We start from the raw sequence: 27,500 nt of genomic DNA, 5'->3' as shown, positions 1-27,500 counted from the left end.
GGGCAAAAGAACACAGACATTGAACAGAGGATGATTGGAAAAAAGTGTTATGGACAGACAAATCGAAGTTTGAGGTGTTTGGATCACACAGAAGAACATTTGTGAGACGCAGAACAAGTGAAAAGATGCTGGAAGTGCCTGACGCCATCTGTCAAGCATGGTGGAGGTAATGTGATGGTCTGGGGCTGCTTTGGTGCTGGTAACGTGGGAGATTTGTACAAGGTAAAAGGGATTTTGAATAAGGAATGCTATCACTCAATTTTGCAACGCCATGCCATACCCTGTGGACAGCGCTTGATTGGAGCCAATTTCCTCCTACAACAGGACAATGACCCAAAGCACACCTCCAAAATATAAGTAGAAAAGTACAAGCTTTATTTAAGTCCTGGTATATTGTGGCATTTCTTTACTGTTTGCCATCTGGTCTAGGAATACCCAGGGAGACGCAGACAGCAGAAGTAGAATAGAAAAAGAAACATCTATAACCAGCTGAATTATGTACCTGTATGTACCTGTTTGATGCACTGGCAGTCTGTGACAGTGTGAACATGCCCGGACCTTCTGCCTGAGTCTGAGTCTGATGCTGCCCAAATGAATGTTATTGTTTAGTGATGCTGCCCAAATGAATGTTATTGTTTAGTGATGTTGCCCAAATGAATGTTATTGTTTAGTGATGCTGCCCAAATGAATGTTATTGTTTAGTATGATGCTGCCCAAATGAATGTTATTGTTTAGTGATGCTGCCCAAATGAATGTTATAACTTTAGTGATGTTGCCCAAATGAATGTTATTGTTTAGTACGATGCTGCCCAAATGAATGTTATTGTTTAGTGATGCTGCCCAAATGAATGTTATTGTTTAGTATGATGCCCAAATGAATGTTATTGTTTAGTGATGCTGCCCAAATGAATGTTATTGTTTAGTATGATGCTACCCAAATGAATGTTATTGTTTAGTATGATGCTGCCCAAATGAATGTTATTGTTTAGTGATGCTGCCCAAATGAATGTTATTGTTTAGTGATGCTGCCCAAATGAATGTTATTGTTTAGTATGATGCTGCCCAAATGAATGTTATTGTTTAGTGATGCTGCCCAAATGAATGTTATTGTTTAGTATGATGCTACCCAAATGAATGTTATTGTTTAGTATGATGCCCAGATGAATGTTATTGTTTAGTATGATGCCCAAATGAATGTTATTGTTTAGTACGATGCCCAAATGAATGTTATTGTTTAGTGATGCTGCCCAAATGAATGTTATTGTTTAGTATGATGCTGCCCAAATGAATGTTATTGTTTAGTGATGCTACCCAAATGAATGTTATTGTTTAGTATGATGCTGCCCAAATGAATGTTATTGTTTAGTATGATGCCCAAATGAATGTTATTGTTTAGTGATGCTGCCCAAATGAATGTTATTGTTTAGTGATGCTGCCCAAACGAATGTTATTGTTTAGTGATGCTGCCCAAATGAATGTTATTGTTTAGTATGATGCCCAAATGAATGTTATTGTTTAGTGATGCTGCCCAAATGAATGTTATTGTTTAGTGATGCTGCCCAAATGAATGTTATTGTTTAGTGATGCTGCCCAAATGAATGTTATTGTTTAGTGATGCTGCCCAAATGAATGTTATTGTTTAGTATGATGCCCAAATGAATGTTATTGTTTAGTGATGCTGCCCAAATGAATGTTATTGTTTAGTGATGCTGCCCAAATGAATGTTATTGTTTAGTATGATGCTGCCCAAATGAATGTTATTGTTTAGTGATGCTACCTAAATGAATGTTATTGTTTAGTGATGCTAGCCAAATGAATGTTATTGTTTAGTGATGCTGCCCAAATGAATGTTATTGTTTAGTGATGCTACCCAAATGAATGTTATTGTTTAGTGCCATACGCTTTCGCGGTATTATATTGTGTGAATTATCTGTATGTTGTTTTTCTTTCACTCGACTAACCGCCGAGATAATACTTGAGACATGTACTTCCGTAAGCATTAATCCAATTGTCCTGCAGTTCTAATTTGACGATGTGTCCCTCTACCATGGCGGGGTGGTCAAAAATAACTCTCAAAAGGCTTTTGACGGACAGAAAATCGTATTATGATGGACGAATATTTCGGATTCGGTGTGCAAGCGTGATTGACAGAACATGAGTTCTAATTAAAAATGTTTACGGACGTAAAAAACACATTGGTGTGCAAGGGTCTTAAAGGTCCATAGACGAGGCACACACACACCTGTCCTTACCTGGCAGACACACACACACACACACACACCTGCCCTCACCTGGCAGTCACACACACACACACACACACACACACACACACACACCCTCACCTGGCAGTCACACACACACACACACCTGTCCTCACCTGGCAGTCACACACACACACACACACCTGGCAGTCACACACACACACCTGTCCTCACCTGGCAGTCACACACACACACACACACACACTCACACACACACACATACTTGTTTATGCTACATTGTGGGACAATATGACTAGGACCTCCCGTGTGGGGACACCCCTTTCTAGACACCGTACAGCACTGAGAAAAATCAGGCATGATCAGAAAAAATTCAGGAACCAGAATCTCACTTCAAATTAGCAATATTCAATACTTTTTTCAAGACATGACTTCTACCACCCATGTGGGGAGTCTCAGGTTGCTATCTTTCTGGGGACACCATAACACACTTTCAGATATTACAATCTTTCTGGGGACACCATAACACACTTTCAGATATTACTATCTTTCCGGGGACACCATAACACACTTTCAGATGTTACCATCTTTCTGGGGACACCATAACACACTTTCAGATGTTACTATCTTTCTGGGGACACCATAACACACTTTCAGATGTTACCATCTTTCTGGGGACACCATAACACACTTTCAGATGTTACCATCTTTCTGGGGAACACCTTAACACACTTTGGTTGAATCCCAAATGGAGCCCTTATCCAAGCCCTGAACCCTTGAAGACTTTGGGTGCGTTTGTTTAATCTCCCGGGAGCGCACTCGGGTTGACATAGTGAGTTATTGTCACTATGTTATTGTTGTTATTGTTGTTATTGTCACTATAATTGTATAGTTATTGTTAACTCGGGTTACAGCTTAGCATGTAACTCAGTACTCTAGTTAGCACTGATACAGCTTAGCATATAACTCAGTACAGTAGTTAGCACTGATACAGCTTAGCATGTAACTCAGTACTCTAGTTAGCACTGATACAGCTTAGCATGTAACTCAGTACTCTAGTTAGCACTGATACAGCTTAGCATGTAACTCAGTACTCTAGTTAGCACTGATACAGCTTAGCATGTAACTCAGTACTCTAGTTAGCACTGATACAGCTTAGCATGTAACTCAGTACTCTAGTTAGCACTGATACAGCTTAGCATGTAACTCAGTACTCTAGTTAGCACTGATACAGCTTAGCATGCAACTCAGTACTCTAGTTAGCACTGATACAGCTTAGCATGTAACTCAGTACTCTAGTTAGCACTGATACAGCTTAGCATGTAACTCAATACTCTCTAGCCCAATGTATCACCAAACAGCGCTCAATTTAGTCACTCACTATTCGCCTCCCCCTCCCCCACACAGCACCTTCCACAGCTAGCAGCACACTCAGGCCTCAGCCGTTCATTTAACATTGCCGACCTCCTGAACTTTAAGGTTAAAATAAATACATACAATATCCTTTGTAAAAGTCAAACCCTGAAAAGTCATCAAACTGTGATGGAGCATATTAAGCCAGTAGCTTTTGGAAAATGGATGCATTTTGTGCATTCCTGGGCCTGCTAGTTAACTGAGAACCAATCACTATTCGCCTCCCCCTCCCCCACACAGCACCTTCCACAGACAGCAACACACAGGCCTCTGCTGTTCATTTAACATTGCCGACCTCCTGAACTTTAGGCTCACTTTTGGGACACTTCCTATGTAGCCAGGGGAACAGAAAAAGACACACACCATCAGTGGGATGCCAGCTTTCAGACAAAATTGTTTTCAAGTCTCTAGTCCATTGTATGGCCAAACAGGGTTTAACTTATTGGGGATAGGCCTCCATTGACATTACATTGCCGACCTCCTGAACTTTAGGCTCACTTTTGGGACACTTCCTATGTAGCCAGGTGAACAGAAAAAGACACACGCCATCAATGGGATGCCAGCTTTCAGCCAAAAGTGATTTCAAGTCTCTAGCCCAATGTATCACCAAACAGCGCTCAATTTAGTTGTGCACTATGCAGACAGAGCACTGATTTGCACCCCTCCCCCACACAGTTAAGTTTCTGTTCTGCTGAAATCTGCCTCGCTCTGTTCAATTAACCTTCCTTCATGACCGGCTCACGGTGGGACCCGTGCTGTGCTGGCGCACTCATGTCCATAATCGAGAATTTCTCTTAGCTTCTCTCCCACCATGTCAGCCATGCAGAGAGCGATTTTTTTACTAAAATAAAATAACCAGAATTTTTATGATATGCTTTTTGTTAACTTTAGCACTGTGAGACTTGCAGTTGGAGTTCATATAATTGTAATCTCACCATATATGACAATACTCTTAAAAGGGTTAAAATAAATACATACAATATCCTTTGTAAAAGTCAAACCCTGAAAAGTCATCAAACTGTGATGGAGCATATTAAGCCAGTAGCTTTTGGAAAATGGATGCATTTTGTGCATTCCTGGGTCTGCTAGTTAACTGAGAACCAATCACTATTCGCCTCCCCCTCCCCCACACAGCACCTTCCACAGACAGCAACACACAGGCCTCTGCTGTTCATTTAACATTGCCGACCTCCTGAACTTTAGGCTCACTTTTGGGACACTTCCTATGTAGCCAGGGGAACAGAAAAAGACACACACCATCAGTGGGATGCCAGCTTTCAGACAAAATTGTTTTCAAGTCTCTAGTCCATTGTATGGCCAAACAGGGTTTAACTTATTGGGGATAGGCCTCCATTGACATTACATTGCCGACCTCCTGAACTTTAGGCTCACTTTTGGGACACTTCCTATGTAGCCAGGTGAACAGAAAAAGACACACGCCATCAGTGGGATGCCAGCTTTCAGCCAAAAGTGATTTCAAGTCTCTAGCCCAATGTATCACCAACCAGCGCTCAATTTAGTTGTGCACTATGCAGACAGAGCACTGATTTGCACCCCTCCCCCACACAGTTAAGTTTCTGTTCTGCTGAAATCTGCCTCGCTCTGTTCAATTAACCTTCCTTCATGACCGGCTCACGGTGGGACCCGTGCCGTGCTGGCGCACTCATGTCCATAATCGAGAAATTCTCTTAGCTTCTCTCCCACCATGTCAGCCATGCAGAGAGCGATTTTTTTACTAAAATAAAATAACCAGAATGTTTATGATATGCTTTTTGTTAACTTTAGCACTGTGATACTTGCAGTTGGAGTTCATATAATTGTAATCTCACCATATATGACAATACTCTTAAAAGGGTTAAAATAAATACATACAATATCCTTTGTAAAAGTCAAACCCTGAAAAGTCATCAAACTGTGATGGAGCATATTAAGCCAGTAGCTTTTGGAAAATGGATGCATTTTGTGCATTCCTGGGCCTGCTTGTTAACTGAGAACCAATCACTATTCGCCTCCCCCTCCCCCACACAGCACCTTCCACAGATAGCAACACACAGGCCTCTGCTGTTCATTTAACATTGCCGACCTCCTGAACTTTAGGCTCACGTTTGGGACACTTCCTATGTAGCCAGGGGAACAGAAAAAGACACACACCATCAGTGGGATGCCAGCTTTCAGACAAAATTGTTTTCAAGTCTCTAGTCCATTGTATGGCCAAACAGGGTTTAACTTATTGGGGATAGGCCTCCATTGACATTACATTGCCGACCTCCTGAACTTTAGGCTCACTTTTGGGACACTTCCTATGTAGCCAGGGGAACAGAAAAAGACACACACCATCAGTGGGATGCCAGCTTTCAGCCAAAAGTGATTTCAGGTCTCTAACCCAATGTTTCACCAAACAGCACTCAATTTAGTCACTCACTACCCCTCCCCACTCAGCCGTTTAACATTGGCGACCTCCTGAACTTTAGGCTCAATTTTGGGACACTTCCTATGTAGCCAGGGGAACAGAAAAAGACACACACCATCAGTGGGATGCCAGCTTTCAGCCAAAAGTGATTTCAAGTCTCTAGCCCAATGTATCACCAAACAGCGCTCAATTTAGTTGTGCACTATGCAGACAGAGCACTGATTTGCACCCCTCCCCCACACAGTTAAGTTTCTGTTCTGCTGAAATCTGCCTCGCTCTGTTCAATTAACCTTCCTTCATGACCGGCTCACGGTGGGACCCGTGCTGTGCTGGCGCACTCATGTCCATAATCGAGAATTTCTCTTAGCTTCTCTCCCACCATGTCAGCCATGCAGAGAGCGATTTTTTTACTAAAATAAAATAACCAGAATGTTTATGATATGCTTTTTGTTAACTTTAGCACTGTGAGACTTGCAGTTGGAGTTCATATAATTGTAATCTCACCATATATGACAATACTCTTAAAAGGGTTAAAATAAATACATACAATATCCTTTGTAAAAGTCAAACCCTGAAAAGTCATCAAACTGTGATGGAGCATATTAAGCCAGTAGCTTTTGGAAAATGGATGCATTTTGTGCATTCCTGGGCCTGCTAGTTAACTGAGAACCAATCACTATTCGCCTCCCCCTCCCCCACACAGCACCTTCCACAGACAGCAACACACAGGCCTCTGCTGTTCATTTAACATTGCCGACCTCCTGAACTTTAGGCTCACGTTTGGGACACTTCCTATGTAGCCAGGGGAACAGAAAAAGACACACACCATCAGTGGGATGCCAGCTTTCAGACAAAATTGTTTTCAAGTCTCTAGTCCATTGTATGGCCAAACAGGGTTTAACTTATTGGGGATAGGCCTCCATTGACATTACATTGCCGACCTCCTGAACTTTAGGCTCACTTTTGGGACACTTCCTATGTAGCCAGGGGAACAGAAAAAGACACACACCATCAGTGGGATGCCAGCTTTCAGCCAAAAGTGATTTCAGGTCTCTAACCCAATGTTTCACCAAACAGCACTCAATTTAGTCACTCACTACCCCTCCCCACTCAGCCGTTTAACATTGGCGACCTCCTGAACTTTAGGCTCAATTTTGGGACACTTCCTATGTAGCCAGGGGAACAGAAAAAGACACACACCATCAGTGGGATGCCAGCTTTCAGCCAAAAGTGATTTCAAGTCTCTAGCCCAATGTATCACCAAACAGCGCTCAATTTAGTTGTGCACTATGCAGACAGAGCACTGATTTGCACCCCTCCCCCACACAGTTAAGTTTCTGTTCTGCTGAAATCTGCCTCGCTCTGTTCAATTAACCTTCCTTCATGACCGGCTCACGGTGGGACCCGTGCTGTGCTGGCGCACTCATGTCCATAATCGAGAATTTCTCTTAGCTTCTCTCCCACCATGTCAGCCATGCAGAGAGCGATTTTTTTACTAAAATAAAATAACCAGAATGTTTATGATATGCTTTTTGTTAACTTTAGCACTGTGAGACTTGCAGTTGGAGTTCATATAATTGTAATCTCACCATATATGACAATACTCTTAAAAGGGTTAAAATAAATACATACAATATCCTTTGTAAAAGTCAAACCCTGAAAAGTCATCAAACTGTGATGGAGCATATTAAGCCAGTAGCTTTTGGAAAATGGATGCATTTTGTGCATTCCTGGGCCTGCTAGTTAACTGAGAACCAATCACTATTCGCCTCCCCCTCCCCCACACAGCACCTTCCACAGACAGCAACACACAGGCCTCTGCTGTTCATTTAACATTGCCGACCTCCTGAACTTTAGGCTCACTTTTGGGACACTTCCTATGTAGCCAGGGGAACAGAAAAAGACACACACCATCAGTGGGATGCCAGCTTTCAGACAAAATTGTTTTCAAGTCTCTAGTCCATTGTATGGCCAAACAGGGTTTAACTTATTGGGGATAGGCCTCCATTGACATTACATTGCCGACCTCCTGAACTTTAGGCTCACTTTTGGGACACTTCCTATGTAGCCAGGTGAACAGAAAAAGACACACGCCATCAATGGGATGCCAGCTTTCAGCCAAAAGTGATTTCAAGTCTCTAGCCCAATGTATCACCAAACAGCGCTCAATTTAGTTGTGCACTATGCAGACAGAGCACTGATTTGCACCCCTCCCCCACACAGTTAAGTTTCTGTTCTGCTGAAATCTGCCTCGCTCTGTTCAATTAACCTTCCTTCATGACCGGCTCACGGTGGGACCCGTGCTGTGCTGGCGCACTCATGTCCATAATCGAGAATTTCTCTTAGCTTCTCTCCCACCATGTCAGCCATGCAGAGAGCGATTTCTTTACTAAAATAAAATAACCAGAATTTTTATGATATGCTTTTTGTTAACTTTAGCACTGTGAGACTTGCAGTTGGAGTTCATATAATTGTAATCTCACCATATATGACAATACTCTTAAAAGGGTTAAAATAAATACATACAATATCCTTTGTAAAAGTCAAACCCTGAAAAGTCATCAAACTGTGATGGAGCATATTAAGCCAGTAGCTTTTGGAAAATGGATGCATTTTGTGCATTCCTGGGTCTGCTAGTTAACTGAGAACCAATCACTATTCGCCTCCCCCTCCCCCACACAGCACCTTCCACAGACAGCAACACACAGGCCTCTGCTGTTCATTTAACATTGCCGACCTCCTGAACTTTAGGCTCACTTTTGGGACACTTCCTATGTAGCCAGGGGAACAGAAAAAGACACACACCATCAGTGGGATGCCAGCTTTCAGACAAAATTGTTTTCAAGTCTCTAGTCCATTGTATGGCCAAACAGGGTTTAACTTATTGGGGATAGGCCTCCATTGACATTACATTGCCGACCTCCTGAACTTTAGGCTCACTTTTGGGACACTTCCTATGTAGCCAGGTGAACAGAAAAAGACACACGCCATCAGTGGGATGCCAGCTTTCAGCCAAAAGTGATTTCAAGTCTCTAGCCCAATGTATCACCAACCAGCGCTCAATTTAGTTGTGCACTTGTCGTATATTTTCTACTATATATATCCTATTTTCTAGTGTTGTGCAATGGCTCTTGTAATCTGACCAGCCCCTCGGACTTGGGGCCGTGGTGACATCACAGGGGACGGCCCTCATGGCCATCTGGATAAGGTGATAGGCTATGACCTGTGACTGTATTTGCATATTGTGGATGGATAGGGTTGAGACCCAAGGGGGGCTCTCTTGACCAGCGGATCCCAGGAGAGGAGGACAGAGACAAGGCTCCAGTGTTGGTATACGTATACCCTGTTTCTGTACTTTAATTAAATCATCTTAAACTCAATAATTGTTCTTTGATTCGTAACCAATAAGAGAAATACACGACAGTAATGGCGAGCAAGCAACAGAGATAATATAGCTTAATTTACAGTATTTTGCAAACTTCAATCTAACGAAGAAGGTAGATTTTCTGCAGAGATCTCTCTCTAGTCGATTGGTGTGTTTAAAATAGACTGTAAATCTCAGATAAGTTATAGTCAAAAGAATCTGTGTAACGGTAATCTTGTTGGAATAGAAACAAACTTTTCATAATCTTTGATGGGTGGGTGGTGAGAGCCGGACTTTGAAGCCCGTTTTTTGTAAAATATAGTGTTTGATGGTAAGGTATGTGATTTGTTTGTACGGTATTGGAATATCGTGTGTGTCTGTGTAAAATTCGGTGAGGTTGTGTTTATGTGTTGGAGTGTGGGTGGACTGGGTAGTCTGTTTTGTATTGTAGCAGTGGAGAACATGTGAGGCTCTTTGTCTGTTTGAAAGGACGCCATTTTGTAAGCGGCCATTTGCAGTGTCCTGTCAGAGAATCTATTCTTAGACGCCATTTTTCTTTGTCCTTGAGAAAGGACACACACAGAGGCCATCTTTATGAGGAAAACGTGAACGTAGAATATTTGAATGAGATAAATAATAGTTTAACTGGATTGAAAGATAATCTTGATATTGCTGTGTCGTGAAAAGTAATCGTTTATGAAAACAAGTTGTGTTAAAGAGATTGTTTTAAGCAGGCCCCAATACGGCCGTGGGCTTTCAAGAACAATAAAGCCCTTCCCTCTTCCTGCTTTGCAAAAAGCGCAGACACACAGTGGAACATTCCTTTAGAAGGGAACCTGAATTTGATTAATTTCATTACTTATCCCTTACAGATAAAGTTAAATTCATTTCACATAGGTTGTGTAGTAATTTAGAGATAGAGATAAAGTGAATTGATCAGCGGGGTATTTTAAATAGTTTAGAGTTACGGTTAAAACATTCATAGCCTCCATTTTACATGGAAGAGTTGGCGCATGCGCAATCGATGCGCGTTAGCCGGAGCACAGCTCCATCTGCTGGCCAAAATACGACAAGACATTTTTAAAACATTGGCTCTCTGTAAATTGATGAAATACAACCCTCCTTCATTGATGATGTTTGTAGATGATTGTTAGATATTACTTTAATTAATTTAATTAATTACTAATTGATTGAATTAATTATTCAGATCATTTCATTTTCTGTTTCACAGAACTTTGATCAATTGTTTTGTGATAATCTAATAATAACCATTTCTTTGTGTCGATAATAGCTAATTGACTTTACAGGTTTACATCAATGAAGTGTCAATGAATAATTCTAACTAATCATTCATTCCTTTCACTTAACAAGTCGATTTCTTTACAGATTGTAATTAATAATTAATCATTCATTCTTTTCCAAATAACAAGTCGATTTCTTTACAGGTTATAATTAATATTTGTAATTTACATATTTTATTTTAGTTAGGTCATTTCCACAGTGTTTGATTAAGGAATAGCAGAATAGTACATATTTGATAGTTGAGCAGTAAAAGGGTTTTTGTGGATCGGTGAATACTTAGGTGTGACCAGCCTTTGTGATTTAATAATTGTGTTGACCAGAACTGTAATTAGTATTGAATGAGTAATCAAGTGACACATATTCATAAACAATTAGGAAACACATTTAAGTATAAAGTACTTACACAGCTATTAGATTTAAGTTAATACTGCACTGACATACACAAGAGGCAAGTCTGTTATTCTGAAGTTGCAGGGTTTTTGTGGGGATGGTTAATACAGTTATATTGGACTAGCATTTGTTTAGCAAACAAGACAAAATAAGGTGGGTTGTAAGAAGCGTACACCTTATCTAATATAGAATATTGTCAGCATATTGAGCAAAGTAGAATGGGGTCGAATTCAACGAAGCTGCTAAAAGATATTAGTGAACATCGTGGAATGTTGGCTACGTTATCCCCTATGGCTATAGTGGAAAAAATGAATCCTCTTGTTAGGGAAATTAGCAAAATGTCAACGAAATGGAATAGCCGTTGGGCATACATTGAACAGCCGTGGCCGAAAGAGGGCAGCCTTAATTTACAATTAATTGCAACATTGGAGATACTTATCACTGTACACAAGGCAAATCAGAAAGGGAAAGATAGGTCAGAGAAACGCAAGTTAGAATTAGACATCTTAGACCTCTTTAAGGTAGAGGGACAGAAAATAGCTCAGATGGAACCGGAAAAGAAAAAAGAATTGGCCAGAACACTGGAACAGAAATTGAACATTTCATCCCCAGACCTGTGTCCTGCCTCCAGTCCCCCTCCATATGCTAAGGCACTGGAGGATCATTCCCAGAAGAAGAAGGAGCCAAGGGGAAAAGGGGACGACAGGAGTGACGAGGAAGATGACAGCGAAGATGGCAGTGAAGACTCAAGTGATGACGACAATGCAGATGGAGGCTACAACGCGCAGGTCAGGAAGATGATAGCCACAGCCGAAAGGAAAGGTGGGAGAAGACGCCCGGAGAAAGAGGGAGATTGTCACCGAATGTCATCAAATACATTAAAGAACTGTCCAGTGCTGATTCGGGATAACAAGATGGAATATCATCCGTGGCATCATACAGATCTGTCTGAAGTGATCGAGAAACTCCCCGTTCTTCAAGAGGGAGGACATTCATGGACGCGAGAGGTCGACGTGATACTGACAGGAACGCAGGCCGCGATGGGAGACCTGAAAAGACTCTTAGCTTTTATTGCAGGATTGGATACAATGCAGGAAATATTGATGAAGGCAGGACTTCATAGATATATCAATACATCAGTTTATGATCCAGAGCTCTTCGCAGCAAACAGAGGCAGGCTGTGGAAAGCAATCAGAGAGACCTACCCTACTCACATTCACCCAGACAATATCATTGTGAAGCCACTGGGGGGGGATGAGAATCCCAGGGGTTATGTTGCCCGTGTGCACTCTCAATGGAGAAGTGTGACAGGGAAAGACGCTGAAGATAACCCCTTAGAAAAATCCATAATCAGGGAAAAAATACAAGAAGGGCTTCCTACCCCAGTTAAGGATAAGCTAGCAGAAGTGGTGGGGCTACGACACATGAACAAAGCTGTTTATATAGACCACGTAGCTCATCAAGTTGAGTTATATCGAAAGAACATTCAGATACAGAAGGCACGAGACGAAGAATCCCTCAGAATATTGACTCATTTGCAATTGACTGAAAGCGAGAGGAACATAGAGGGAGTGCAGGCTTTAGCCCCACAGCAACAGCCACCTGGAGTGCAGACTGCTACTTACCAGTTCTACTCACAGGGGCCACAAGGGGGGTATCCTGCTACTTACCAGTCCTACCCACAGGGGCCACAAGGGGGGTATCCATACCCACAAGGGCCACCAGGGGTGCAAGCGGTTCCATACCAGATGTACACACAGCCTGGCCAAGGACCACCACCAGGGGGATGGACAGCAGCAGGGAAGAAGATGCTAGAACCGTGTTACCAATGCGACCAGAATGGACATCTAGCCTGTACCTGCTGCAACAGGCCCCAGGGGGGCGCAGGGGGGAGCCAAGGAGGAGGATATTGGCCTCCTACTACACCTGCTCCAGGAGTGATGAACCCTTACGGAGGCCCAGCAGCTGGCCTATAGGGGTGCCCGGAAGATCCGAGTGGGAGGTGCCAGCTGGTGGTGACACAGAAGCCTGAAGGCGCCACGCACCTCCCTATGTCTAGAGAATATGTGAAGACAATCGGATTTGAGGGAATTAAACAGCTGATTCCTACAACTGAGCTTGTAGACTTAGAGTACAAGGGACAGAGAGCAACTCTGTCAACACTTGTGTCAGAACACACGCCAACAGGGCTGCTAGGGAGAGATGCTCTATGCCAATTGAACTGTACAGTAAAATGCACACCTGACGGCTGTCAGGTGACGGTGCCATCCGGTGCTCAGATTCCATCGACAGCCAGAGTGATTAAGCATAGAACAGACCTACAAGCTTTGCCTTTAAAGGGAGCTGATATAGAATATTGGGTTGATGGGTCTTGTTACGGGGTAGGAGAAACTTTGTGCGCTGGGTATTCCTTAGTTAAAGCACAGAATTCAAAGTTTATTGTAGAACAGGCTGAGGCAGTTCCTCAGCCTTGCTCGGCTCAGTTGGCTGAATTGATTGCCCTCACAGAAGCATGCAACTTGGGAACCGGACGGAGAGTGACAGTGTACACCGACTCTGCCTATGCACATAATGTTTGTCATTTTAATGGAGCTGTATGGAGGGGGCGGGGTTTTAAGAGAACTGATGGTACGCCTATACAGCATCACGCACAGATCATGAAGCTGTTACAAGCCATGATGAAGCCAAAGGAATTAGCCATAGTGAAGTGTGCCACACACAGGTCTGACTCATCACATGTCACACAAGGTAACAGGGCTGCAGAAGATGCAGCCAAAGCCATTACAGGAGCAGACAAGGCAGGTAAAGGTCTTCTGGTCACACATGATAAGCAATTACAGGGCATGGTCGCACTTGAGGATTTATTGATGTTACAGAGTAGAGTAACTACGTTAGACAAGAACGTTTGGCTAGCAAGGGGGGCAAGCCAGGATGACACAGGTCTATGGAGGAATCATGAGGGGTTGGTTGTAGCACCCTCAGATTTAATAGGCATGTTAATACGGGAAGCTCATGGATTAGCACATGTGGCTAGGGGGGAGGTAAGACGCAAGATCACCAAGGAATATGGGTTTTGGAGTCCATATTTGATGGAACAGATTGACCATGCTTTAGGTCAATGTGGGGTCTGTTGGAGAAACAACATCAGAGTGGGTACACCAGTGGTGTCTGGGCATATCCCTACCCCAATAGGGCCACAGGTGGTGGACAGGGGGGTGGATGTACAGAGTAGGCAGGATGTTGTGCCAACAGGTGCCGAGGTCCCCAGAGAACCTGAGAAGGAGGAGCTACGAGGAGATGCTGTGGTGTTGCCAGAGCCAGTGGCAATGCCAGTGTTACAGCCAGTGACATTACCGGCAGTGCCTGAAACCGAGGGGACAGTGGAAAGCTGTCCAGATGCCAATAAACCAGAAACTAACGAAGCAGAGAGGGTTGACAGTCTGGAGGTCCAGCCTGGGAGTGTCCAAAGCCTGGACACCTGTGCTACTGGGGATGCTGGCGAGTGCCTGCACCATGCTTCAGATGATGCTGAGGGCGACTCCCCAGACCTTGATCAGCGTGGGAGGGGACCAGGCGGCTGCCTGAACCTCAATGACACTGACGGACGACGACCAGTTAGGAAAAGATTAAAGACTATGAATAGGGTAGTGAAGCAGCAGATCAAAGGGAACGACGGGAATGGACAGCAGATGATAGCATGGCTGGAAACGGTCTTAGGGGCATGGGAAACTTATTTTGCTAAGATAGGAGCACCTATTATAGCAGACATGATTTTTGACTTTCTTAGGAGGCAGGGCCTCATTGACTGTTTTTGGAAAATCAGTCACTCAGTCCACGTTAATGAACTTTTCAGAAGACTAGTCCTCACCTGAGGTGAAGATCTATGCATTAATGCATTCCCTTTGTCCTATGCTTACTGTTGGAGAATTATGTGTTATGATAACTGAATGTCATTATTTGTGTATTGTTTGTTTGTTTCTATATCGTGTGATTGAGGTCAGTTGAGAAGTGATGTGGTGGTTATACAAAGCTAGGAGAGAGGTTCTGTTCCTAGCGCAACGAAAATGGAAAGCTCCTGACTATGAAAGTGTTATCAATCTGAGACAGCGGTAAAGGCTGTTCTCCAACTGGGTACAAGTGCTAGCAACCTCTGACCCTGACGCTTCAAGGACAAAGAAAACATCGGTCGTTGGAAGTTTCTGTATTGATTTGTGCATGATGAACTGTGTTTAGTTTAATTGTGATTGTTATTTTTAGGATTCTTTTTTATTGTTGATTGTTTTGTATTTGGTTGCTGGTACTGGTGCTGGGTTGGTCTGTGTTATTGTGCTTCTTGTGATGTGTGTTGGTGTAGTTTTTCTGTTTGTTGTTGTTTATTTAAAAAAAAAAAAAAAAAAAAAATAATGATATATTTTTTATTTTTTTATTTTTTTTATGTGGGGTTTTGTGTTTTTGTTTTTGTTTTGTGGTCGTTTAGTTTCGGAACACCCTCTGGGTGGTCCGAGGGGGGATGTGTCGTATATTTTCTACTATATATATCCTATTTTCTAGTGTTGTGCAATGGCTCTTGTAATCTGACCAGCCCCTCGGACTTGGGGCCGTGGTGACATCACAGGGGACGGCCCTCATGGCCATCTGGATAAGGTGATAGGCTATGACCTGTGACTGTATTTGCATATTGTGGATGGATAGGGTTGAGACCCAAGGGGGGCTCTCTTGACCAGCGGATCCCAGGAGAGGAGGACAGAGACAAGGCTCCAGTGTTGGTATACGTATACCCTGTTTCTGTACTTTAATTAAATCATCTTAAACTCAATAATTGTTCTTTGATTCGTAACCAATAAGAGAAATACACGACACACTATGCAGACAGAGCACTGATTTGCACCCCTCCCCCACACAGTTAAGTTTCTGTTCTGCTGAAATCTGCCTCGCTCTGTTCAATTAACCTTCCTTCATGACCGGCTCACGGTGGGACCCGTGCCGTGCTGGCGCACTCATGTCCATAATCGAGAATTTCTCTTAGCTTCTCTCCCACCATGTCAGCCATGCAGAGAGCGATTTTTTTACTAAAATAAAATAACCAGAATGTTTATGATATGCTTTTTGTTAACTTTAGCACTGTGATACTTGCAGTTGGAGTTCATATAATTGTAATCTCACCATATATGACAATACTCTTAAAAGGGTTCAAATAAATACATACAATATCCTTTGTAAAAGTCAAACCCTGAAAAGTCATCAAACTGTGATGGAGCATATTAAGCCAGTAGCTTTTGGAAAATGGATGCATTTTGTGCATTCCTGGGCCTGCTTGTTAACTGAGAACCAATCACTATTCGCCTCCCCCTCCCCCACACAGCACCTTCCACAGATAGCAACACACAGGCCTCTGCTGTTCATTTAACATTGCCGACCTCCTGAACTTTAGGCTCACGTTTGGGACACTTCCTATGTAGCCAGGGGAACAGAAAAAGACACACACCATCAGTGGGATGCCAGCTTTCAGACAAAATTGTTTTCAAGTCTCTAGTCCATTGTATGGCCAAACAGGGTTTAACTTATTGGGGATAGGCCTCCATTGACATTACATTGCCGACCTCCTGAACTTTAGGCTCACTTTTGGGACACTTCCTATGTAGCCAGGGGAACAGAAAAAGACACACACCATCAGTGGGATGCCAGCTTTCAGCCAAAAGTGATTTCAGGTCTCTAACCCAATGTATCACCAAACAGCACTCAATTTAGTCACTCACTACCCCTCCCCACTCAGCCGTTTAACATTGGCGACCTCCTGAACTTTAGGCTCAATTTTGGGACACTTCCTATGTAGCCAGGGGAACAGAAAAAGACACACACCATCAGTGGGATGCCAGCTTTCAGCCAAAAGTGATTTCAAGTCTCTAGCCCAATGTATCACCAAACAGCACTCAATTATATGCTCAATATATTTTAACAGTGAAAAAACAGGAAATACAGATTTTAAAAAATAAAATAAATCACAATAGTATGTTATTAGAATGATATAAACTTAAAATAAAATCAGTCTACTGTTAATAAAACTACTGCTGCAGATTTCTGTTGGTCTGTTTCTCAGACTGAATTGGTTCCATACTGCTTGGCCCTCTGAAAGGTCACAGCCAGGTCAGCTGCAGGTTGGGGCGGGGGAGGGGAGACATCAATTAACCACCTGCACCTCCAAACTTTCCCCAAAGCTACTGCTGCATTCAATGCACACGGGAATAACTGGTTTTCTGGAACAAGATGAATAATTATTATTCATAAATGTAGAACTGCTTAATCCCTTTATGTTTTGTAATTATTTAAAGATAAAACAACAGTTTTAAATGTTTTTATAATTTAAACCATTATATGGCTTGCATGATTGAGAATGTTGTCATTTTTAATACACAGTTTTGGTACACTACATTAACGCATTTACAGAACTCTCCTTAAAATTACAAATATAGTACTTATTACTAATACACTCAGGCCTCAGCCGTTCATTTAACATTGCCGACCTCCTGAACTTTAGGCTCACTTTTGGGACACTTCCTATGTAGCCAGGTGAACAGAAAAAGACACACACCATCAGGCTTTCAGCCAAAAGTGATTTCAAGTCTCTAGCCCAATGTATCACCAAACAGCGCTCAATTTAGTCACTCACTATTCGCCTCCCCCTCCCCCACACAGCACCTTCCACAGCTAGCAGCACACTCAGGCCTCAGCCGTTCATTTAACATTGCCGACCTCCTGAACTTTAGTCTCTAGCCCAATGTATCACCAAACAGCGCTCAATTATATGCTCAATATATTTTAACAGTGAAAAAACAGGAAATACAGATTTAAAAATCTATGTATGTTATTAGAATGATATAAACTTAAAATAAAATCAGTCTACTGTTAATAAAACTACTGCTGCAGATTTCTGTTGGTCTGTTTCTCAGACTGAATTGGTGCCATACTGCTTGGCCCTCTGAAAGGTCACAGCCAGGTCAGCTGCAGGTTGGGGCGGGGGAGGGGAGACATCACCAGAATACCTCTGTGTCATTGGCTGCTATAGGCATAAAAGGAGAGAAACTCATGGTGTGGCCCCCATCTTCCCCTGACCTCAACCCTATTGAGAACCTTTGGAGCATCCTCAAGCAAAAATATATATGAGGGTGGGAGGCAGTTCACATCAAAACAGCAGCTCTGGGAGGCTATTCTGGCATCCTGCAAAGAAATTCAAGCAGAAACTGTCCAAAAACTCACAAGTTCAATGGATGCAAGAATTGTGAAGGTGATATCAAAGAAGGGGTCCTATGTTAACATGTAACTTGACCTGTTACAGTTTTTCTCAGTCGCTTTGGTGCATTTCTCACATCACTATTAACATTTGCACAACAGTTAGTGCATTTCTCAGAAAATTAGTACAAACTGCAAAACCTAGGTGTTAACCTGCAAAAGCGTGTCACTTGCTCAAAATGGATAGTTCATTCCTCAAAAGCAAGTATTCATGTCAATGAAAGTGTCTGTGTCATCAAAATGAAAAGTCCTGACACCATTGTTTATGAACAAGATAGTCAAATGGCTTTGTCATGTTTTCATCAAATGGCTTTGTCATGTTTTCATTATGACAGTTCACTCTGTAAGTGTTTTCCAATGCAAAAAAGTCAGATCTTGGTGACACTACCTGAAAATGCTCAAGACAGTACTATACACTATTTGCACAGCCATTTGAAATCTACAGTGGGTTACACATTACTGTATTTAGTGAGGTAAATGAGTACAAGACGCTGAATAGTTATGTTTCACATTTTTACTGCATATGCTCTTTGCAATTCTAATTTGTTCACAGCATTGTGCAAAAGAAAAATACAAACTTGTTTACCACAAACATAAGAAACACCCTTTGGGTAGAGCTGTGCACAACTGTAAACAATATTGCAGTACATATTGGAACTGAATTGGAACATCCAACATACTGTAAATCATTCATTGACATCCAGACGTTCCTGTCTGTCTGGCCACATATTTTCATCGACATCACAGCGAATATCATCCCTGGTAATGCAGCGAGGAAAGTATCTCCCTGAGTGGCGAATCCACCCTCTGCTAGCAAGGCCATTTGGGTATGTGGATGCCGGTCATATACCTTCCACCTCCAGGCAGAGAAAAACTCCTCTATTGGATTCAGGAATGGGGAGTAGGGAGGGAGATATTCCACCAGCATCCTTTCATGTGCTGCAAACCACTGTCTGACCAGATCTGAGTGGTGAAAACGCACATTATCCCATACAACAACATACTTGTTCAGATGGTCTCCATTTAGACCCCTCTCATTCTCAGGGATTATGTCCCTGTAAAGAGTGTCTAAAAAAGTCAGCAGATGTTGTGTTGTGTGGACCAAGGCAGGGTATATGGGTGAGGACGCCGTTTTCTGAGACGGCTGCACACATTGTAATATTCCCTCCTCGTTGGCCTGGGACATCAATGGTTGCTCTCTGTCCAATGTGATTTCTGCCACGCCTTCTACCTTTTGCCAGATTAACGCCTCATCAACGTATATGAATGTGTGCAGCGGTTCCCTGGCCTCCAGCTCCAGTACACACTTTATCCCAGAATAGAGAGAGAGAGAAAAAAACTCATTTTGGACAACATATTGTACAGTATGAATTGTCATGTAAGTGTACTGCATGGCACTACACAAAGTAACCAGTTTACAGCACTGGACATTAGAGTATGCATAGAACACATAAATGTTTTACCTGTACATACTGGTGACGGATCTCCTTCACTCTGTCGCTGTTCCGTTCAAATGGCACATTGTACAATTGTTTCATGCGCATTTCATTTCTCCTGAGCAGTCAATTGTAGCGATTGAAACGGATTCAATATTCCCAAAGATATTGTCATCCTCTATAACAGCGCTTTGTATCTCTCTCAACCTTATGGCATTGTTTGCAATCACCATTGCACAAATGGCTTCCTCTTGTTGTGGAGTAAAAAGGGGCCCTTTTCCACCTCTGCAAGGTTGTCTTGCCTTGTCTTGTCTATGTGGTGCAGAGTAAAATTACAGTAATGTACAGTAAACATGAGATATACGGCGTTAACCCATATTACTGTAGTGAACAATAACGGAGAGAAATTGTTCAATTTGGGAGACATTTTCAGGAAAAATGATAAAGAAATGTATACAATTTGCTTGACAGATTTTGACAACTTGTTCAACATTTTTGGATGTAATGACTCAAGCAAAGAAATGAGGACTATTAGTTTTATAGGGAATGACTATTAAGCATCCAAAAGTATAGTTCATTTTGACTGACATGACATAAGCAAATGATAATGTTATAAAACAGCAGAGAATTGTATGACAGCAATTGATGCATGTCCAAAAGCATTTGCAATTTGTTTGAAGGAATGAGAAACTGCTACTATGATGTGCACAAATGACTAAATGTTGTGGAGGTTGAACTAACAGTTATGAGAATTTCAATTCTGATCAGAGAAATGCACCAAAGCAATTGAGAAAAACTGTAAGATGTTTTTGTTTGAAATAGCTTTTGATTTCAGTAAATATGACCTCGTAATATGACCTCCTAACCCTAAATTCATCACAATTGTTTGTTCTTTACAACCTATAAAATGTTTTGAAACTCTGTTGTGCATAATAATTTGGAACAGTGCATTTTGAGTTTTTTATAATAAAAAAAAATACTGTTATCATTGGGAGGTTTGTTCAATAACATTTGAAGTATACTCTAACGGTTGATGACTTGAAAATTATACTGATTGTCATTTGCATCAACTATTTAGGAAAATCAGATAAAAATATAATTTGCATAATAATTTGGAACGAGGTGTATAACCTTTTCGAGAGGGAACTGTGCTCAGTATAGTTTTAACAATAAAGGTCCCATATTATCTTATATCTTAATTCACTTCCTGGTAATTGCTATGTTGCAAATACCCTGCGTTATTAAAATATGGAGAAATATGAATTAGGAAATTATGGAAATACTGTAATAGGTACAGATTTTAAAAGCATGCCCCCATCAGAATCAGAATCAGAAAAGTGTATTGCCAAGTACGTTCACACATACAAGGAATTTGCTTTGTAAAACATGGAAAGGTAATAAAAACAAGTGCCATAACCTGTGCCCCACCCAAAAACCAGCCGCCACTACTGCTATTTACACCATGGAATTATAGTCACACACTTTCTAGTCACAATAATAAGACCAATGTTAACCAGCGTTCTCTGTCAGAACACTCAGCCAGTATATTTGCTAGCGTTTCACCCTGCAAAAACTCTCGCGTCGCGCGCACACACTCGTCTCGCGCGCACACTCGCGCACAATCTTGTATTATTCTCCAACTGCACAACGCGAAACGAAGTGTGCTCCGCAGCTGAGGCTTGTGCTTGAGGCAAAGTGCACGTGACAGACAGGCAGCTCATATGATTGGCTGCAGGAGTGTTAAATGTGTGTTAAAATTTCTGCCATTTCCGTGAAAAAAATAGTAAAAAATGGCGATTTCGCCACCAGGGGCGCACACTAAACACTGATTAAGCACTCTTTTCAGACTTATGTAGCAGTGTGGGTCAAAATTTAAAACATAGAAATATTTGCACTAGACATATCAGCAACACTTTTTCTACCAAATTCAATGAAAATCGGTGTGGGGACCCGTTTTGGGTCCCCACACCGATTTCGAGTCCCCACACCGTGGTTGTGCTGTCAGACCTCAGTCCCCACATAGTAGTATATACAGGCACACACACACACACACACACACACCTGTCCTCACCTGGCAGTCCACATTGCAGTAGAATGCTTGTTTACACTTCCCACACTTAGAGAGGCCCTCCCTCCTGCAGAGAGAGAGAGAGAGAGAGAGAGAGAGAGAGAGAGAGAGAGAGAGAGAGAGAGAGAGAGAGGGAGAGAGAGACAGAGAGACAGAGAGACAGAGAGAGAGAGAGAGAGAGAGAGAGAGAGAGAGAGAGAGAGGGAGAGAGAGACAGAGAGAGATGGGGGAGGGGGAGAGAGAGACAGAGAGACGGAGAGACGGAGAGGGGGAGAGAGAGAGAGAGATGTAAGTAGTGAATACATAAGTGCTTCTACCTGGAGGGTGTGGGTCAGTATTTCCTAACATGGTGTCTTGTCTTGTTGGTGTCATCAGAACTATCGCCATGTTTCTGTTGTTGAGACACACGTGTTACTAACCACTGAGACACAGCACGGTGTCTCACTGACTCTCTCTGGAGGGAGGAGAGGAGAGGAGGAGAGGGAGGAGAGGAGGAGAGGAGGAGAGGGAGGGTGTTTGCTGACAGTTGAGACACAGTGGGGTGTCATCCTCTGACTCTCTCTGGAGGGAGGAGAGGAGGAGAGGAGGAGAGGGAGGAGAGGAGGAGAGGAGGAGAGGAGGAGAGGGAGGAGAGGGAGGAGAGGGAGGGTGTTTGCTGACAGTTGAGACACAGTGGGGTGTCTTCCTCTGACTCTCTCTGGCAGAGACGTAGCGTTGACGCGCCAGAGAGGAAACTGTAGTAGATAATATCATATAAATATAACCATGTCATCTCACCACACACCCTTCAGGAGGCTGCAGTCCTAGAAGGTCTCTACTCAGAGTCATCAGGGTTGCCAGATGGGATTGACAATTTCAAGCCTAAACACAGTCCCAAAAAAAAGAAAGCTAAATCCACCAAAAACCAGCCCATCTGGCAACCCTGAAAGTCACAGTCAATTTATTTAAACATGCACCAAACTACACTGGTTTAGGGCGCCCTGGGCGCAGACTCTAAAACAGAGAGAAAACATGATGATGGAGTATGGAACACAGACGGGTACGGACAACAACATAAACAAACTAAAGAAACATGGAGGATGTATAACATTCATAACCGCACACATTTAAAGACAGACATTCATACTGTAACACACCAGGAACATCTCAGTAGCCTAGTTCACCACAGTAGTGAGTTTTAAGCAGAGTCTTGAAATGGCGCTTTTCCACTACCGGGCCAACTCGAGCCGAGCCGTGCCAAACCGGGCCGTTTTAGCTACCCTTCGCGAGCAGGAACTACAGGAGCGAAAGGTACTTTTTTGCCAGGCTGTGTGTGACGTGTGACGCTGCACACCGTTGATTGGTCAATGGAAATCGTCATCCCATGTTCATAGATTTCAACGCTAACCGCCATTTTTAACAGATTTCGCTCTCGGAAAAAATGTCACTTACCGGTACTGTTTCTGTAATAACTTATTAATAAAGATTTGAAAAAGATTGATAACCATCGTATTATCTTAGTTTAATGTCATTTCAATGCATCATAGAACTTTTATTTACAACAAGCATAACAAAAAAATCGCAATTATGGCGATGTGCTATGCTGTTCCTCAGTCTAGCGCGCTTCATCATCCCCCTTCTGAAACTGCCATCTCCCCTTTCCATCCCTTATGTCATTTTATCAATGAACGTTGTATTACTGTTATTTCAACATTTAAGCCTCTTTCACACATAGTTCCCTGTAACTTCAATGGAATCCCAAGCTGTGCCGTCCAGCCATTTTCGCCGTTCACTCATGAGTCAAATGCCGGTAGATTTGCGTCTTGCTCCCTTTAACACATGTCGGCGTTTCCCTGGTTGCGAGATCTAAACTACTAGAACTGAAAGCGGCAGGTAACAGGCACGTAACATCCATATGCTGTATATATAAATAAATATATTTGACTACCAGCAAGACACCGGAGCACTCGTATCTATAACAAACGCGGAGATTGTATGAGCCCCGCGTCAGTCAGCCTTTCCGTAGAAATACATCGCTCCGTTATATATCTAACGTTACATGGTTTAAGGCTGATCTGTGCATGATAGTGCTGCATTATGTTGATCTATTTATATCAATCTATTCTTGCCAATTCCTTATTACCAGTGGAAAGGGGGAAGGCTAAAAAACTTTGAATGGTAGGACTTTCCGTTCAATGGAGGAAGCATGATACTCGCGCAGAGTTCATCTCGCTTTTCCCCCCGTTGATGTATTAAACAATCCAAGCAATCTAATCAGAGCAGTTGTTATTATGTAATATTATTGATGGATGAGCCATTTTTTATGGAGAGCAGTGAGCGGATGACTGGATGTGAGCATGTATTTGACTAATGCCGATAGATTCACGTCTTGCTCCGAAACCGGAGCTGTCGGCGCCGACAGGATTTTACAGCGTTCCTTCAAACTATCGTAATTCATGAACTATATGCCCAATCTAAAACATTCAAACAGTTTCTGAAAGCAGAGAAGTTGCACTTTTTGAACAATTGAACTTTTTTAGGCTTATTACGGTAGTTCACCAACAAAAAAAAGCACAGTGCTCAACGTGTCAGGAGAAATAAAAATAGAATCGGGGCTTTAACACATGTCGGCATTTCCCTGGTTGCGAGATCTAAACTAGTCTACTAGAACTGAAAGCGGCAAGTAACAGGCACTTAACGTTACATGTTGTAAGGCTGATCTGTGCACGATAGTGCTGCATTTTGACATAATTCTTATCGCCCGCTGAGCTGAGCTGTATAGCGGGGGGAATCTTATGACACGTAACTCCTCCTACAGTCCCGGGTCGTTCCTGGTATAGTGGAGAACGATTCCTATATGGAACTTTTCAAAAGCGTGCCGAGGCGAGCCGTGCCGAGCCGAACCGGTCTGGTCAATGGAAAAGCGCCAAAAGTCTCTAGATCGGGATGGGGGGGGGGGCGGTCTTGACACTAGCCTGCTTTACACTAGCCTGCTCTACACTAGCCTGCTCTACACTAGCCTGCTCTACACTAACCTGCTCTACACTAGCCTGCTCTACACTAGCCTAGCCATGACATCCATGGACAGCTTTGTGTGTGTGTGTGTGTGTGTGTGTGTGTGTGTGTGCATGACATTTCCTCAGAGACGGAGACCCCCCCAGCCCCCAGAGCAGAAATCTAAATATAGAAACATGACCTTTCTGTGCACGTCTGCCCTTAACAGAGCTGAACTAACCTGAAACTACAGACAAGAGCCGCGTGGGTGTGTGTGAGTGTGTGTGTGGTTGTGTGTGGGTGTGTGCTGTTGAAACGTAAAGGTTTTGCATGCCAAGACGAGGCCCTTGGTTTAGTGCAGCATTCACTACACACACACACACACACACACACACACACACGTTCCTACAAGTTTCAACAAGTCAAATTTAAGACCTTTTTAAGACCTCTTTGAATATAATTGTAGACCTATTCGCGACACCATATGGTAGCTTTTTGTCATCCTCGAGGTGATGAAATTAGGGATTCCACTGCCACACAGACAAAAAAGGAAGTGAATTGGCATTTTTGGGGGTAAATAGATGTTCGCTATTCGCTTAATAGATGATTTCCTTACAGGATCTCGTTTTTAAGACCTAGCACCTCATTTTTAGACCGAATAACAGAAATGTAAGACCTTTTTAGGCCTTATGAATCGGATTGCTGGATTTTAGACTTTAAGGGTTTTTAAGACCAGCGCAGGAACCCTGACACACACACACACACACACACCTAAACGAATGACTTTCATTCAGGTTTTCATCCATAGGCTAATAAGGATGACTAAAGAGTGAATTGGTCAGCTCAGTTGGTGCTAGCTCATGGCGCTAACAATGCTACGGTTGTGGTGGGTTGGATTCCCGCTGGGACCATATATACGCTACTGACAGATGTACGCATCCACTGCAGTGTCAGTCTCTCTGGATAAAACAAGTCAGCTAAACAGCTTTTTATGATCCTATTATCCCTGTGACAGGGGTGTGTGTGAGTGAGTGTGTGTGTGTGTGTGTGTGTGTGTGTGTGTGTGTGTGTGTGCTGATTTAGTGAGCTGAGACACTGAGAGAAAGGGAGAGTGTGTAATGTGTGTGTGTGTGTGTGTGTGTGTGTGTGTGTGTGTGTGTGTGTGTGTGTGTGTGTGTGTGTGTGCTGATTTAGTGAGTCGGACACTGAGAGAAAGGGAGAGTGTGTAATGTGTGTGTGTGTGTGTGTGTGTGTGTGTGTGTGTGTGTGTGTGTGTGCCTCTGCAATGCAGCATTGGTAGTAGTGTGTTCCCTCTCAAAGCAGATCTCAGAACAGATCCTACAGTTTTCGCTGGGCAGAGTCAGCTGGCTTAGCTCTGTACAACTTGACCAGCAGCGAGGACAGTTTGTGTTATTGAATGAAGCCCATCCATAGTGTAAACCTCACAGGGTTGCCAGATGGGCTGGTGGTTTTTGGAAATTGTCAATCCCACCTGGCAACCCTGACACCACACAATGCTGCATAGTCCGTAAGAAGATATCTCTAGATCCCATATAAACTGATCCAGCTAGCTAACTAACTAACTAGCTAACTAGCTAACTAACTGGCTAACTAACTAACTAGCTAACTAACTAACTAGCCAACTAACTAACTAACTAATTGACTAACTAACTAACTAACTAGCTAACTAGCTAACTAGCTAGAACCCACATGGGATCAGAATGAGATCTGATATTGATTGTAGAAGTGACAGTGTGTTAGGGTTAGACTGACAGCACCCAGGTGTCACCTGGCCAAGGTCTACCTGCTACCTGGGTCAGGGTTAGGGGTTACCTGGGTCAGGGTCTACCTGCTACCTGGGTCAGGGTTAGGGGTTACCTGGTGAAGGTCTACCTGCTACCTGGGTCAGGGTCTACCTGCTACCTGGGATCAGGGGTTACCTGGGTGAGGGGGTCTACCTGCTACCTGGGTCGGGGTCAGGGGTTACCTGGGTCAGGGTCAGGGGTTACCCGGGTCAGGGCAGGGTTACCTGGTGAAGCAGAGTTCGCAGTGAGCCCCTCGCTCGTTGACGGTCAGCACGGCCTGGTAGGCGGGGCAGGAGAAGAGCAGCTCGCCCACCGCGAAGCCCCTCGCCGCCCGCAGCCCCCTGCCCTTCCCCGGGCTCGGGAACCTCTCCAGACCCTCGATGCCCTCGTCTCCCTTCATCTCCGTCTGTCTGTCTGTCTGTCGCTGCGATAGCCAGTTGCTATTCTATATGATATACGTAGCTCGCTACAACAGCCCCTACTACTCCTAATAACAAAAAGCTTTGCAGAGAAGTCTGTCTGACTGTCTGCAGCCGCCGTTGGACATCCACTGACAGCCTCGCTCTCTCTCTCCAAAATCTCGCGGTTTCTCTCTCTCTCTCTCTCTCTCTCTCTCTCTCTCTCTCTCTCTCTCTCTCTCTCTCTCTCTCTCTCTCTCTCTCTCTCTCTCTCTCTCTCTCTCTCTCTCTCTCTCTCTCTCTCTCTCTCTCTCTCTCTCTCTCTCTCTCTCTCTCTCTCTCTCTCTCTCTCTCTCTCTCTCTCTCTCACTCTCTCTCTCTCTCTCTCTCTCTCTCTCTCTCTCTCTCTCTCTCTCTCTCTCTCTCTCTAGTTCA

General features: G+C 43.2%; 1 protein-coding gene across 1 annotated transcript in view; it reads right to left on the bottom strand.

The window, feature by feature from the left end:
• Positions 1-27,067, bottom strand: part of smyd2a (SET and MYND domain containing 2a) — a gene marked incomplete at its 5' end in the record, with an annotated part of 43,360 nt that extends 16,293 nt beyond the window's left edge. The window contains 2 exons of the mRNA XM_080525876.1: positions 21,893-21,956; positions 26,892-27,067. Of these exons, the coding sequence (XP_080382002.1) occupies positions 21,893-21,956; positions 26,892-27,067 (240 nt within the window). The remainder of the gene's footprint in view (positions 1-21,892; positions 21,957-26,891) is intronic.
• Between the last annotated feature and the right edge of the window lie 433 nt (positions 27,068-27,500).

Source organism: Nansenia antarctica (assembly GCF_963989245.1).
Source record: "Nansenia antarctica genome assembly, chromosome: 3".
Taxonomy (NCBI): domain Eukaryota; kingdom Metazoa; phylum Chordata; class Actinopteri; order Argentiniformes; family Microstomatidae; genus Nansenia; species Nansenia antarctica.
The sequence above is the reverse complement of the archived record's forward strand: the minus strand, read 5'-3'. Positions and strand labels throughout refer to the sequence as shown.